Consider the following 13136-nt stretch of genomic DNA (forward strand, 5'->3'; position numbering starts at 1 on the left):
TTCCACCATTGCGTGTAAACGAATATTGTGTTAAATAAGCGACGTAATCGCTGCTTCCTGGTGGGGAAAAAGTAAATGCATATTACAGTATTGCCTTTTAGAGTGATTGATTGACAACTGGTGAGTCATAAGTAAAAAAAGCGGGTTAAATAGATGAATTAGCGGAGCGAGAATTCCTCCTCTTTGGTTCGAGTGGGCTTTGATTACTGCTTGACTATTGATTCAAGACTTTAAGTATCCAAACAGCCGGCGGGGCTCTTTTTAAAATGCGGTCACATTCAGGTCAGTCCGTTAAGATGAGGCGGCATCGCTGTATATCTTACAGTCATCCACAGCTCACTGAACTACAGTACGTCTCTGCACTGCAGCTGCACGCTAACACACGGCAGCTGGAGAGCCGAGATCACATCCAAAACGAACTCATCAATATTTAATCCACTGAATATTAATTATTTACGTCTATATGTCATCTCTCCTTGTGGGAATTAGTTGCTTCCCTGACAGCGATGTGACCAACATCGAACAGCCGAACACATATTTATAGACATTTACATGCCATACTTTTCCACTGTATTTTCTCTCGCTCGGGAGACCTTATTATTATTATTTGTATATATATATATATGTATATATATATATATACATATATATATACATATATATATATGTGTATATATATATGTATTTTCTGCCATGTTTGTTACTGTGTCAACAAAATCTGGTGGAATGATCTTTTCACATTGCACCATCGAACATTTCCGCTGTTTCCTCACAAACTAACCGCATTTCAGGTCGCACAATCGGGCACACGTCTCCCATGATCCTATTATGAGCCACCACATGAGGATTTCAAATACTTTCCATTGTTCAATCGACAGTACAAGAGCAAGATCAGCGATGAGATAGACCTGAAGAGGCGGATCCAGTCTCTGGAGGAGTCCATGGAGCTCCACGAGAGGATGAAGAGACAGGCGTTGGCAGAGTTTGAAGGCTACCGTCAGAGGGTGGAGGACATGCAGCTTTGCACCGAGGCCCAGGTAGACAGAGGAGTGATGCAGTGTGTGTGTGTGTGTGTGTTGAGAGGCAGCGGTGCCTGGCCCGATGCAGCAGGTAATTAGTTTTAATGTCTGTTTCTGTCTGCTGCTGTGAGGCTGAGAAGTTTTCTCTTGTCTGTCAGCATCACCGCACTGTGTGGTTGTCTGGATATTCGACTCAGTAGTCATAGTTATCAGAGCTTCCTTTCACCAGTGATTTCAAGTGTCTTTGTGTTCGGATAAAATCCAGATGAGATTGAATACGCTTTTTGTGTAATTTTAGCCTAATATGTGTCTCATTTGGCCAGATCATAAATAATGATTTTAATCCGTCTTGGTCCTCCCAGGCACCAGAGCTACCAGTTTGGTAACTGCTGAATAACAAGAAGAAGAATAGCTTTATTACTAAAGTCACAACAATATCAGTTAAAGGTGCTTAATTCAAAACTCAGAGCATTAATATAGCAGCAAACAACTATTAGCTATGTAAAGATACAGTGGAGTGATGTCTACCTGAGCAGAGAATGAAGTCAACACAACAACATGAATAATACCCAGGCAGATCCTTCAGTGATTGCACTGATCAGGGATCAGATAAATGCTACAGTTCACTATCTTGAAACAAAGAATCGTTTCAGAGTGGGTACATCTTGTGAGTGGCGATAACACATCTCGCTTGCTGACATACTGTAATTACAGCACGGAGGGGTAGATTTTAAGATTTTTTTTGAATATATTTGGCTAAGACACCCTTCCAGCACCTCCTAAGTTGTTTTTTAAAGACTGATTTTCAATCTGCACACAGCAGCGGCGTTTCCATTCACATATTTCGATGGGCAATTTGAAGTATTGCGTTAGAAAACCTATATGGAAACAATCAAACGTGCTAAAATTCTATTTTGTGGCAATGTTTTTTCGCTCACTTGAGGTGCTTTTTTACCTTTTTGTCGAAAAAGCGAATCGCTAATTGATGACATGACTGATCAGCTGGTTCCACTGTCTTCTTGTATATATACTCATATTGTCTTTATCTCCAGAATGAAACATGGCCAATACTAACTGACATGATAGACTAATTAAAACAACAACTTTTTTGTTTCTAATTTCCTCTCTAATCCGTTCAGGCGTAGCCTGTACCGCAAACATCTGACAAAACCACGCTGTGACCTGCTGAATTCACTGCAAACCGGTTTCTTTTTTGCAACATATCAAAAGTTTGCTGAAAATTCACCTGACTGTTGTGTGGAAACACGGCATGTGTATGCACTTACAATGCACATGTCAGCGAGTGTTTGACCTTTTCTATCTCTGTGTGTGTGTGTGTGTGTGTGTGTGAGAGAGAGAGAGTGTGAGAATGTGGACAGTGAACATTGCAACAAATCGATACAGTAGTCAGGATGAATAGACAGATGGATGACCTTAGCATTTGGATTGATATACAGTACAGTGGGTCGACGATGTGCAGCTCTGTGTTCAGGAACAAGTGAAGGGATGGAATAAAACGATGACTCTTAGTGGCACGCCAAGGCTCATGCAAAGGTGTGTTCGTGCTATTGTTACCATCAGAGTGGTAGCTGATGATAGTCAGCTTGTATGTCTGTCACTGCATTTATTAATACTTCATTTCAGCATCAGATCAAATTCTCCCGTTTTTTTGTATTTTTTTATTCCAGAGCTGGGTCGAGGGCTCTGCGTTGCACGAAACTCACCACTGGAGTGAACCTTTTTTTAGCATGTGCTTTCAGGTACAAATTGCACCTCGTAGTTAGCGCGTGTCGCTGATTGTGTAATTATCTGCTGCCTTCTCATAAGTGAAATGCTAATTCCAGACTGTGCCAGCAAATTAAATGAAAGGCGTGAATCTGTATATGTAAATCCCGCTTGGGGGGATGTTTATCATTTGCCTCGCCTGCTTCATGAAAAGGGTAAATGTAGAGACCACCCTTTAAGTCATTTGGTATTAAATACGCCTTTTTGTTATATTTGTGGTCACCCATTTATGGAGCGCTTACTGTTAAGATGTTGGGCTTTCAGTTGAGTGTGTTTTCTGGTTCTCAGTTCTAATTTAAAGCAGCCAGAAGGTCAAATTCCCCCGAGCAGGAGCATCGCCACTTGGCTTTGCCCTCTTTTACGAAAACTCACCCAGAGTCTAAAAGGCCTAGCGACCCGTATATCAACCCTCCTGTAAGCCCGGTCTCTTCATTCCCGTCTTCTTTGGCAGCACACGCAGCGCGTGGTGTCCATGTCGCGGGAAGTGGAGGAGATGCGGCGGTCCTTCGAGGAGAAGCTGCGCACGTTCAGCCAGGCCCAGACCCAGTTTGAGCAGGAGAAGAGGGCTGCTCTGGAGGAGCTGAAGGGCCAGCACCGGCAGGAGGTCCAGGAGCTCCTGCGCAGCCACCAGAGTCAGAACGCAGACTACAGTAAAGACCAGGAGAAACTGGGGCAGCTCCATAAAGCCGAGGTAACACACTCACTGCAGGGAAAGTAGAGCAGAAAAATGAAAGGCACGGCAACAAAGTAAATCACAGCAGAGACAACTGGAAGAAAGTGGGGCAGCTGTGATTACCACATCATTTTCTGTCGTTTAACCTACTACCTCAACTCTAACTCTTGCCACATGTAATGGTCTGCAATTATACAAAAGATTGGGTGAGGAAACACTGGACAAAAGTAGTTTTATCTCTGCTCACGTGTTGTGCGGTTCCAGGTGGAGTCTCTGACGGAGCGGGTGGAGGAACTCAAACAGGACAAGAAGAGACTGGTGGAGGAGTACGAGGCCAAACTCAGCAAGGTACTGTCGCCACTGGGGCGGACATTTGTATTTACGCCGCCAACGTTTTCTGGGTTCGAGTATAAGGCTGGGATACATCTATGAAGTGGTCTAAATAGGTACATTTTATCAAGTAAATACATTTATGTATAAACTTAATAAATGCAGAGGCGGTCCTGTTCATAATCAGATGATGAACTTCAGCAAGTGCATCTGCAAATGTGTTTCATAATATATTGAGGGGAAGCGGTTATTCATTTTCTGGGCCACAAACGTCACTGAATTTGAATCACTCCTCAACCCTAAAAATATCTGAAATTCATCCATCCATCCAGTTTCATCCGCTTATCCACGGCTGGGTCGCGGTGGCAGCTGAACTTTTGTTAAATAACAAATCAGAAAAGTGTCATTGATAAATATATCTATATATTATGTTTATAGCACAATGAATTGTCCAAAGATCGAGGGAGTATATCATTGCTGTCCTGTAGATGTCTCATCTGGTATTTCTTGAGTTGCTTTAACAGTACAATAAAGACAGGCTCCAAGGTTGAAAGTGAAACAGGCTCTGCCAAAGTAAGTAATGGTTCAAAAAGAACCACATTTACATTTATTGGCACTATTACACTGAGGTTGCTCAAAGTGAAGGCTGTGATCTGCAGACTTGTGTACAGCGAAAGCCACGGTTTTAATCACTGCATTTTAAAAGCTATTAATTTCAATACAATAACCTCCTCACTGACAGTGAACAGTCAGCCAAGGCAGCTTGGCTTCAACTTTTACTCGTGTTGATTATTTTCACGAGAGATAGCGTTTTGATGAGAACGCTTTTCCAATCGCCCAAAACGGCTTCTAATTACAGTCCCAATGTTTCATAGAAGAAGAAGAAGAAAGAGAGAAAAGTAAAGAACTAAACTAATGATCCGTTTCCGTGCTGTCGGCTTTAGGGTTTCTACTTGTTTGGATTTAGGAGTTTTTGTTCACCAGTCTGTCCTTTCCCAGGCTCAGGCTTTTTACGAACGCGAGCTGGAGGCCATGAAGAGAACTCAGCAGCTGACCGCCGACAACCTGTTGGCGTGGAAACGCACCGAATCCGAGCTGCGGCGGGAATTCCAGACCCAGGAGGCTGCGCTCCAGAAGACCCTCGGAAAACTGAGGGCCGAGCTGGCCAGGATAACGGAAGAGGCTCGGGAAAACCGGGAGAAGTCCCACAGGCTTCAGGCGTCCCTGACCACGGCCGAGAGCAGCGTCAAGGTGAGTCCGGACTCACCCACCTCGCCGTCTTTTGAGTCACGTGCTTTAGCTTCATGTGGATTATAAAGGCTGGAGGGGACAGGGATGGAGAAACAGTACCGGAACATCCTGTAATTGAATCAAATAAAGTCTCTGATTGGCCGTATTCTGATGCAGCTTTTATGGACAGCCTATAAAATGTGTCCTCTGTAATGGATGATGAATTGGGTAGATAAAACATATGTATATGGGATGAACATTAGTTTTCATGGATAGTGTGGTGTTCAAGTCACAGATTAAATTACAGAAAGGTGGATGCTCAACGGACTGTCTATTTCTGACAATAACCTTTGTTTACGTAGATACGAAAATGGAGTTGGCCTTCACCAGTTTCACTCTTTTCCGCTGATCAAACACACACACACACACACACACACACACACACACATACACACACACACACACACGTTTACAAGTCTTTTGTCCCAAATCCTCGGCTGTTTTGATGCCATTTAGTATCTTTTTTGGACATACTTAGCACGGTATGTGATTTTTATTTTTACATTCAACGTGTTCAAATGAAGCTGCGCTAGTCTGTCGTCATGTCTGACGGCATCACAGTCATATAGGTAGCATTGTGTGGCGCTCGTAGATCACGCCTTTCCGTGTGGCAAGCGGGAAAGCAACGTTTTTTGACTGCAGCAAAAAAATATAGTTTTTGAAAAGCTAAGCACCAACAAGTATGGATCTCTGTGTTTGTTAAATTGCTAGACACAAAAGTGTCTCTGGCATGTCCATAAGGACAACAATGATGTTTATGTTCTTCAGCCAGGAACATACAGATAATTCACACAGAGTTTCATGAAGTAGGGGAGAGTTCACCCATACGTCACAGGCCATTAAAACGGCATATATTAGAGAGGAAATCAGTTTTTCTCCAACAATGTTACAGTGTGGTGCATTTCTGCAATGGACATTTTGTGTCGGGCAAAAATAGCAATGCTGTGTTCATCTTTTCGACTCTCTTGAGTTCTGCAAGGCCTTTGGAAATAGACTCACAGGATATTATCTCCACCGTTGAAAATAAAGTTGACAGGTGCCCCAGGGGAATTGGTTAGGTCGTTGTTTTTGTTTGTTATCATATTCTGTGAAGTTGGTGGGAAATTATCACTGATTGCACAGAAGACGGGCTGGGGAGCTCCCTTTCTCAGCGCTACTGAGAACGTTATCAAGGTCAGCCATGGTTGGTGTGCCTGGGGTTAATCATTTCATTCCTTTTCAGAGCAATTAACTGTAACCCAGATAAGAAACGACAACAGAGCAACAGAGCAGAGAGCTGGAAACCAACTTCACTTGACAGCTTCTTCTAGATTCTCGCATATGATTCAAGGTGCAAGGCAGCAGAACAGATATCAGAGGGTAGAAACAATTTGAGCCTGTCTTTTTTGATCTTTCACACAGCGCATCGCGAATATCTTGTATTGTTTTTTTAGGAAAATATGACAAAAATCTCTGAATAACAGCCTCAATCTCTTAGATAGGTAGATAGATGGGTAGATAGATAGATAGATAGATTTTAAATGAACACGCTCAGATCAGAAGTTTCAATCTAAATTTCCTTTCACTACGGAAAATTAAAATGTTGCACCAAAATCTAAATGTTCCCTAGTCTCAGGAGGCATAATTACTGTGCCGGCATACTTAATGGGTAGAAATAGTAGCATCAAATATCAACTCGGCACAGGCCAAGGCACTTGTAGTTGGTGTCAGGATGCTCCAGCTTACTGCTCCAGTGTGCTCTGTCATCCTCCTTTAGCTTATGATTTAGTGGGCAAATCTCCAGAGAAACACAAGCAAATGATCGCTTGGAGTAACTGGGACAGACGTAATTAATCGCGGACGGTTCACGAGCGTCTATAGGAATAACGCAGGCCAAAAATTACAAAGTATCCCCCAAGTGAAATAGTCCACTGAAGCTTTTGGTAAATTGCTGCTGTCAATGTATTTGGGCTAAACACTTCTCTCTCAGGTAAAGCCTATATGGACGGGTTAGGGGAAGCTTTTAGCAGGATGAAACAATAACTCTTTGAAAGGACAGTTTTCAAGGCCTTTTTATATTTAATTGGAAATGCAGGATTCAGCCATAAGGATGACTGACAGTGAGGCTGTGTGTGATTTATTTGACTGTATATGTATCTTAATGAGGGGTGAATCGAGGTAATGACTAAATGGCAGCAACAATGGGATTTCTGTTCAAGCCTGTTTAAATCAACAGAGATACATTTCATTAAACTATTGACCTCCTCCAGCGTCAGACATACACACACAAGTTTGTAGACTGTACTTGTGGGGACCCCCGCTGAGAGAATATGTTCCCGAGCCATTGCTGAAAATAGACTACAGCAAATGCTTTTCATCCCGGTTTCAGCAAGCTGTGCTAATAAGTACAGTAACCAGGGGTCTGAGGAGGGAATTAGTTTATTACCTTGTAAAAAGAAATTTAAGTATATATTTCTGTGAAGATTTCCATGTTTACTTGGAACAAATGGTCTTAGCGTAAAGCCAGGCACTGAGGTGTCTTTGTCCGAGCCGTGGCAGCGGTAATTAAGTTTGAGGCATGTGAAATTGCCCCTCATGAGTTTCTTGTGTGTGTGTGTGTGTGTGTGTGTGTGTATGCTTGTTCGTGAGCATGTTAAATCCCTCCCTCATGTCCAGTTCCTTTTTAATTGAGCAGCACTCAGCATTTACATCCTTGAGCCTCAGTATTAGTAATAAGCCACCAATATGCTTCATTTTGTGCAAACTAGCTATGGAAGTCTGAGAAATGTTAGAAAACTCGCTGTGAGCAACATAATTATTACATAACATATACATAACATTACATATCTGCTTAAGCTCGAGCATGTGGGTGTTTCCTTCATCCCAGTAGCTGTGTAATTACATTTCTCTCAAAGAAAGTATTGCACTTTTCTTTTCTGTTTTATGAATGATAAATGTAAAAACACTTCAGCTCAGGGCCCCTCACAAGACAGAGATGTATGTCCCTTGGAATAATTTTTTTTCAACAAGATGATTTAAAGGGATGAATCTGAAAAATGTCCTCAGAGCGCCACTCTGGCAAAGTGCCACAGACACCACTTTGAGAATCACTGCATTAGAGATCTGAAAGTGTCAAACATGATTACAGTAATGAAACTAATCCGTTTTTGATTTTTTTTTTCACATAGAACCTAAAGTTAGCTTGTAACTGGCGTTATGCTGCTTTGACTGAATATAAACTGTCAGCTTTATGTTGAAACAAGACTGACGTGAAGAAAAAGTTGATCACTGAAAAACAACCAAAAGAAAATGATTTAATGAGATTGTAAATAAAAAAAAGAACAAGTGTGTTACAATCATTCTTAATAGAATGCTTGATGGAGGATATTCTCTCACTGCCTGTGTTTTTTTTCCCAGTGCCAAGACTTTGTTCAGTGCCAATTCAACTTTTTCAAATACAAGCGTTTTGATGCCAATGTTTCTTTATTCAGTTCAAGGTTTTGTTTTTTGCCAATGCCAAGTTCAATTGTCATTGCCAAAATATAAAGTCACTTTCCTTGCTCCATCATTTGTAATGTTGATTAACAAGGAGATGCATTAAGCACTTCACCATGGTCGAGTTTACACTGACTCAATTCTCTCCGTCAGGTTCGGCCGCCATTAACAGTTTCATTTACTCTCTGTGGCTCTCTTTGATTCCTCTCCAGGACCTAACCAAGCAGCTGGACGAGGTGACCCAGAACTCCGAAATTGTGGAGATCCGTCAGAAGGAAGCCGAGTGTGAACTAGAGGCAGCCAGAGACCGAGTTCAGCAGCAGGCGACTGAAATACTGCTCAAAGCCAGTAAGACCCCTCTCCTCTCTCATCTGGTCTTGTATTCATTATGCATCCTTACACCCACGCTACCCTCAGGACCCTTCCTCCTGGGCTCATTGTGCTAAAACATCAAACATATCCGGTAACCGCTCCTCTCAAGTCATCTGTGGCATCATGGCGTGGGCCACTTTAATGGCGTAATGCTGTTTATACCCAAGCTAATAGTATTATCAGTCCCTCAGAGGTAGAAGAAAACACTTCTCCCATCAATTATTCCCAGTTTAAGTTGTGCGTTTGTGTGCACTCATGTCGGGTAAATGGTTGCACGTTAGAATCTGATCCAATATCGAGCGATGTCTTCTGTCAGTACTTTGTGCAACAATATTGCATCAACATTACTGTCTGAAATGCGTGAGCGATGGCGGCATCTCAGTGTGGAATTGTGCTCGGCCCATTAGCTCCTATGAGCTCGTCACGCCCAATGAGAATGCTTCGTCACTTTCATCTGGAGCTGCTCGCATGTGAGGCAGATGGATAAGATCTCGGTGGGGAAATGTAACTATGACAGCACACTGAAGTATGCTCAAGCATGACGTGTTGCATGACTGACGGCAAGGCCGGTGTCAGGGCGCCCCGCCAGCGGCTCCGTCGCGAAAACGTCGCAGCAAATTAAGATTCAAGATATATACTTTTTTTTTTTATTGTCATATGCACAGATAACAGGCAGTTATTCTGTACAATAAAAAGCTTATTTTGCTGGGTCCTCCTAACACAGAATTATAATAAACTTTAAAGGGAAAAAAATTAAATAAATTTAAGGGAAAAAATTATAAATAAAAATAAGGCACAAAATATAGTGACAGTATTGCACAGAAATATTGTACTGCACAGAAATTGCACAGAAATATGCAATACAATTAGCAAACAGACGTTATTTAGATAAACCACTTATTGAAAATCGAAATGGTTACTTTCTACTTAATAAAGGGACATATTAACAGCTTTTAGTCTGGCTCAGAATCTCTGTTGTTGCAGTCTGGAGCAGTGGTTCTCAAATGGGGGTTTGTGGAGGCACTCCAGGGGGAACGTTAGATTAAAAAAAAATCTATTTAAAATTAGCATCCATTCATGAATCCTTTAAAAATGGTTATTTAAAATATATTCAATAAAATGTAAGTGTATGTTCATAGACTGAATTATATATATTCTATATTAAATCAGACACTGATGGCACAGCGTTGTGTATTGCATCAAAAATGATTTTGCACTGGCTGAAAAAGCATTTTGCAATGGGTACATCAGTGAAAAAAGTCAGTTGGCATTGAGACCTACTCAGCTGTTTTTTTTTATGTCGATTTACAGAAATGCCAACTCTTAAACTCTTAAAATGTCTTTGATTGTCTTTATTTTCTAGAAACCGCTATGACATTCAGGAGAGTTACGACTACCAAATAAAATACCACCACCTCCAAAGCAAGAAGTGGACTAACATGAACCCAGTTTATTTAGCACAACAAGAAACGTCCACCATTGACATTTTTGTCAATATGCAGATGACATCGCTGTACTCGTTGCATTCGGCTCACGCCCGTCGGCTCTGTCCCGTCATAGGTCAGATCAGCAGCCTGCAGGCCACACAGATGACCCAGGAAGCAGCGATCAGGGACGTGGACAACGAGCGGAGCCGGCTGAAGGACAAGGTGCTGAGGATGGAAGAAGAGAGGGAGTCCCTGCGGAGCCAGAGCCAAGCCCTGGACGAGAGACAGAAACAGCAGCTCCAGTCCCTGGAGAAGGTGTGTGGGGGATTTGTATTCACCTCAGACTGGAATAACACTGTGATGAATATGCAATAAGCCGTCAAGATGCTGTGACGGAGGTTTTGGTAGACTCTCCTCTAGACTTGCTTTTTTTATCCTTTAAATACACTTAGTTAGTAAAAGAGTCTGTGCTCATATTCTGGAGAAAAGGGTCCTTGCATAAATAGTCAATTTATACCACAGAGATATAATGCAAGTGATTAGCATGCTTTTTAGGATTTTTGTAGTTTAAGGGACCACTAAATGTACTGACATTGGTCTTTTTTAATGTCAGAATCAGTGTTAAATCAGAGAAGCTCAATTGCCATATTGCTTGTTTTCTCTGTCTTTCCCTTTTTTGCCTGAACTCCTCATTAATCCCCAAAAGTCATCCTTTTGGAGCGAAAAAGCCCAAAAGTAGAAGCCCATCTGTTGTAGCTGCGACGCAATTCTAATACTTACTTGGCTCAAAACAAAGGTATTGCTTCAATTCACGTTGGTGTTTAGTTTTTTTCTTATTTAATTTAGTTTTGCAACACTGCCATTGATGAGACTTTACAGAGTAATCCCCCTGTGTACTCTGGGTACTTTATGGAGAACACAAACTGTGAAGGCACAGACACATAGCTGTATAGAATGCATCAAGACTCCCACTCTTTTTCTGTCTTCATGTCTTTCTCCACCTGTCTGAACCCCCAAGAGCTTCTTTTTGTTGCAGAATAGCTCTTAGAAATGGTATCCATGCAACTAAACGTTTAAGGCTTATGAGCAAAATGGAGCAAATGTGAACCTGCAGTCATCAAACTGTTGAAAGTTTCAAACCTGTCGATCACTGCATTTATAAACTTTGAACAACAACTAAAAAAAAAACAACAAGCTGCTCCTCTTTTTAAAGGTCAGTTGATTTAAGGAAGAGTGGAGTCAGCAGACCAACCACAGCCGACGGTAAATGTCAAGTGTTGCTGCTTCATGTGTGTTTTCCCATCCTCTTATCTCTGACATTTGTGCTGTGTAATCCTCTGGGAGCTGGTAAAGTTCTCCCACCGGCTGCTGTGAATTTGAATGTCTTCCTCGGAATTATAAAACATCTCGCAGCACTTAAAAACTTCACGCCACCTTCCCGTTATGGCGGCAGCGACGTCCCCCCAGTGCTCGACTGATAGCTGACATTAGAGGATTACTCGCAGTAATCTGGCTGTTGGTGAGAGGACTGTAGCTGGGGGCTTTTCTAACCTAACAATCGTTAAATAAAAAAACTAATCCCGTAATATCGAAGTGTGTTTTACACTGGGAAGTGTTTTCCAACTTCTTTGCATTAAGGAGTGACTTCTGGAATAATTGTGTTTGAAAATAAGCAACATTAGCAAGCTGGGAGGGAAATAACATTTTAGGTAATGTTAGTGGTCTTACTTAATTATAGAATGCTGTGGAAAAGTCATTAAATGAATGGGAGCCTTGTCTTTTTCCTTCTCTCTTGTTAACATTTTCTTTTTTCTCAATTATCTTTTTTCTTCTTCTTCCTTTTCTTCTTTCTGCAAAAGAAATTAACCACCCAAGTTCTCTTCATGGGCTGTTGTTCTGATCGCCCCCCTCGGGTTTGTTTGGCCATATGACAACACAGCAGTTTTGCTCCGTTTGACCAGCTTGGTGGACGTTTCTTGGTAGATTTCCAAAACAGCCCTCTGGTTTGGAGCAATTAGTGCAAACCAATATGATCCCTGGTGGGTGAATTAAAGTAGTTTGTTTTCATGTTGTTGCCAATGTCTGATGTATTCAATAATTTGCCCGATACTCACTGGTTTTTAAATGATTGGTACGGGGCCAAACAGAATGTACATTGTGTGTGTTTTCGGACAGCCTGCAGTGTATGTTTTAAGTGTGTTGGCAATGAGGGAACACTGTTCTTCTTATACGGCAAGCAGATGTTGTTCCATGAGTCCCAATGATTTCAACAAATCTAATTGTTATTGTGCCCTTTCTGGCATGATTGAGTTAGGAACTGGCAAAGGAAATGTTTGGTATACAAGATTCACCTGCCAGAGATTTAATCCAAAATGAGGGTATTTAGTGAGATGTCACGAACTGATTCTAAGGATTGATCCTGGGGCCAATCCGGGCACATTATAGTGGACCCGTAACGGCTAAAATCAAGCAAAAATCTGATCTGATCTTCCCTGTACTCTACTGTTTGATCCACCTCAGGCCTGCTCATGTTACAGCGCTGTTCTCCTCAATTAAAGCCTGGGCTCTACAATGCAGCATTTCTCTGTATGAGGCAGTTAAAATTAGACTAAAATCAAATCTGTTATCGCTCCTCTCTCAGTGTGCAAAACATTTAGCTAGCAGTGTCTACTTTTTTGCCAGAATTGTTTTTGTAGTCCCAAGTCCAGGATGAGAGTTAGAGGCCTACACCTTTTATTTCAATGTGTGTGTTATTTCTGTATTTCT

At 41.7% G+C, this 13136-nt stretch overlaps 1 protein-coding gene across 1 annotated transcript in view; it reads left to right on the plus strand.

Annotated features, from left to right (window-relative positions):
* The window catches only part of fam184ab (family with sequence similarity 184 member Ab), a gene marked incomplete at both ends in the record, with an annotated part of 118777 nt that overhangs the window by 46887 nt on the left and 58754 nt on the right, over window positions 1-13136 (plus strand). Inside the window, 6 exons of the mRNA XM_079215965.1 lie at window positions 879-1037; window positions 3256-3495; window positions 3742-3825; window positions 4807-5058; window positions 8784-8919; window positions 10504-10685. Of these exons, the coding sequence (XP_079072091.1) occupies window positions 879-1037; window positions 3256-3495; window positions 3742-3825; window positions 4807-5058; window positions 8784-8919; window positions 10504-10685 (1053 nt within the window). The remainder of the gene's footprint in view (window positions 1-878; window positions 1038-3255; window positions 3496-3741; window positions 3826-4806; window positions 5059-8783; window positions 8920-10503; window positions 10686-13136) is intronic.

This window comes from Taurulus bubalis, assembly GCF_910589615.1.
Source record: "Taurulus bubalis genome assembly, chromosome: 3".
Lineage (NCBI taxonomy): Eukaryota > Metazoa > Chordata > Actinopteri > Perciformes > Cottidae > Taurulus > Taurulus bubalis.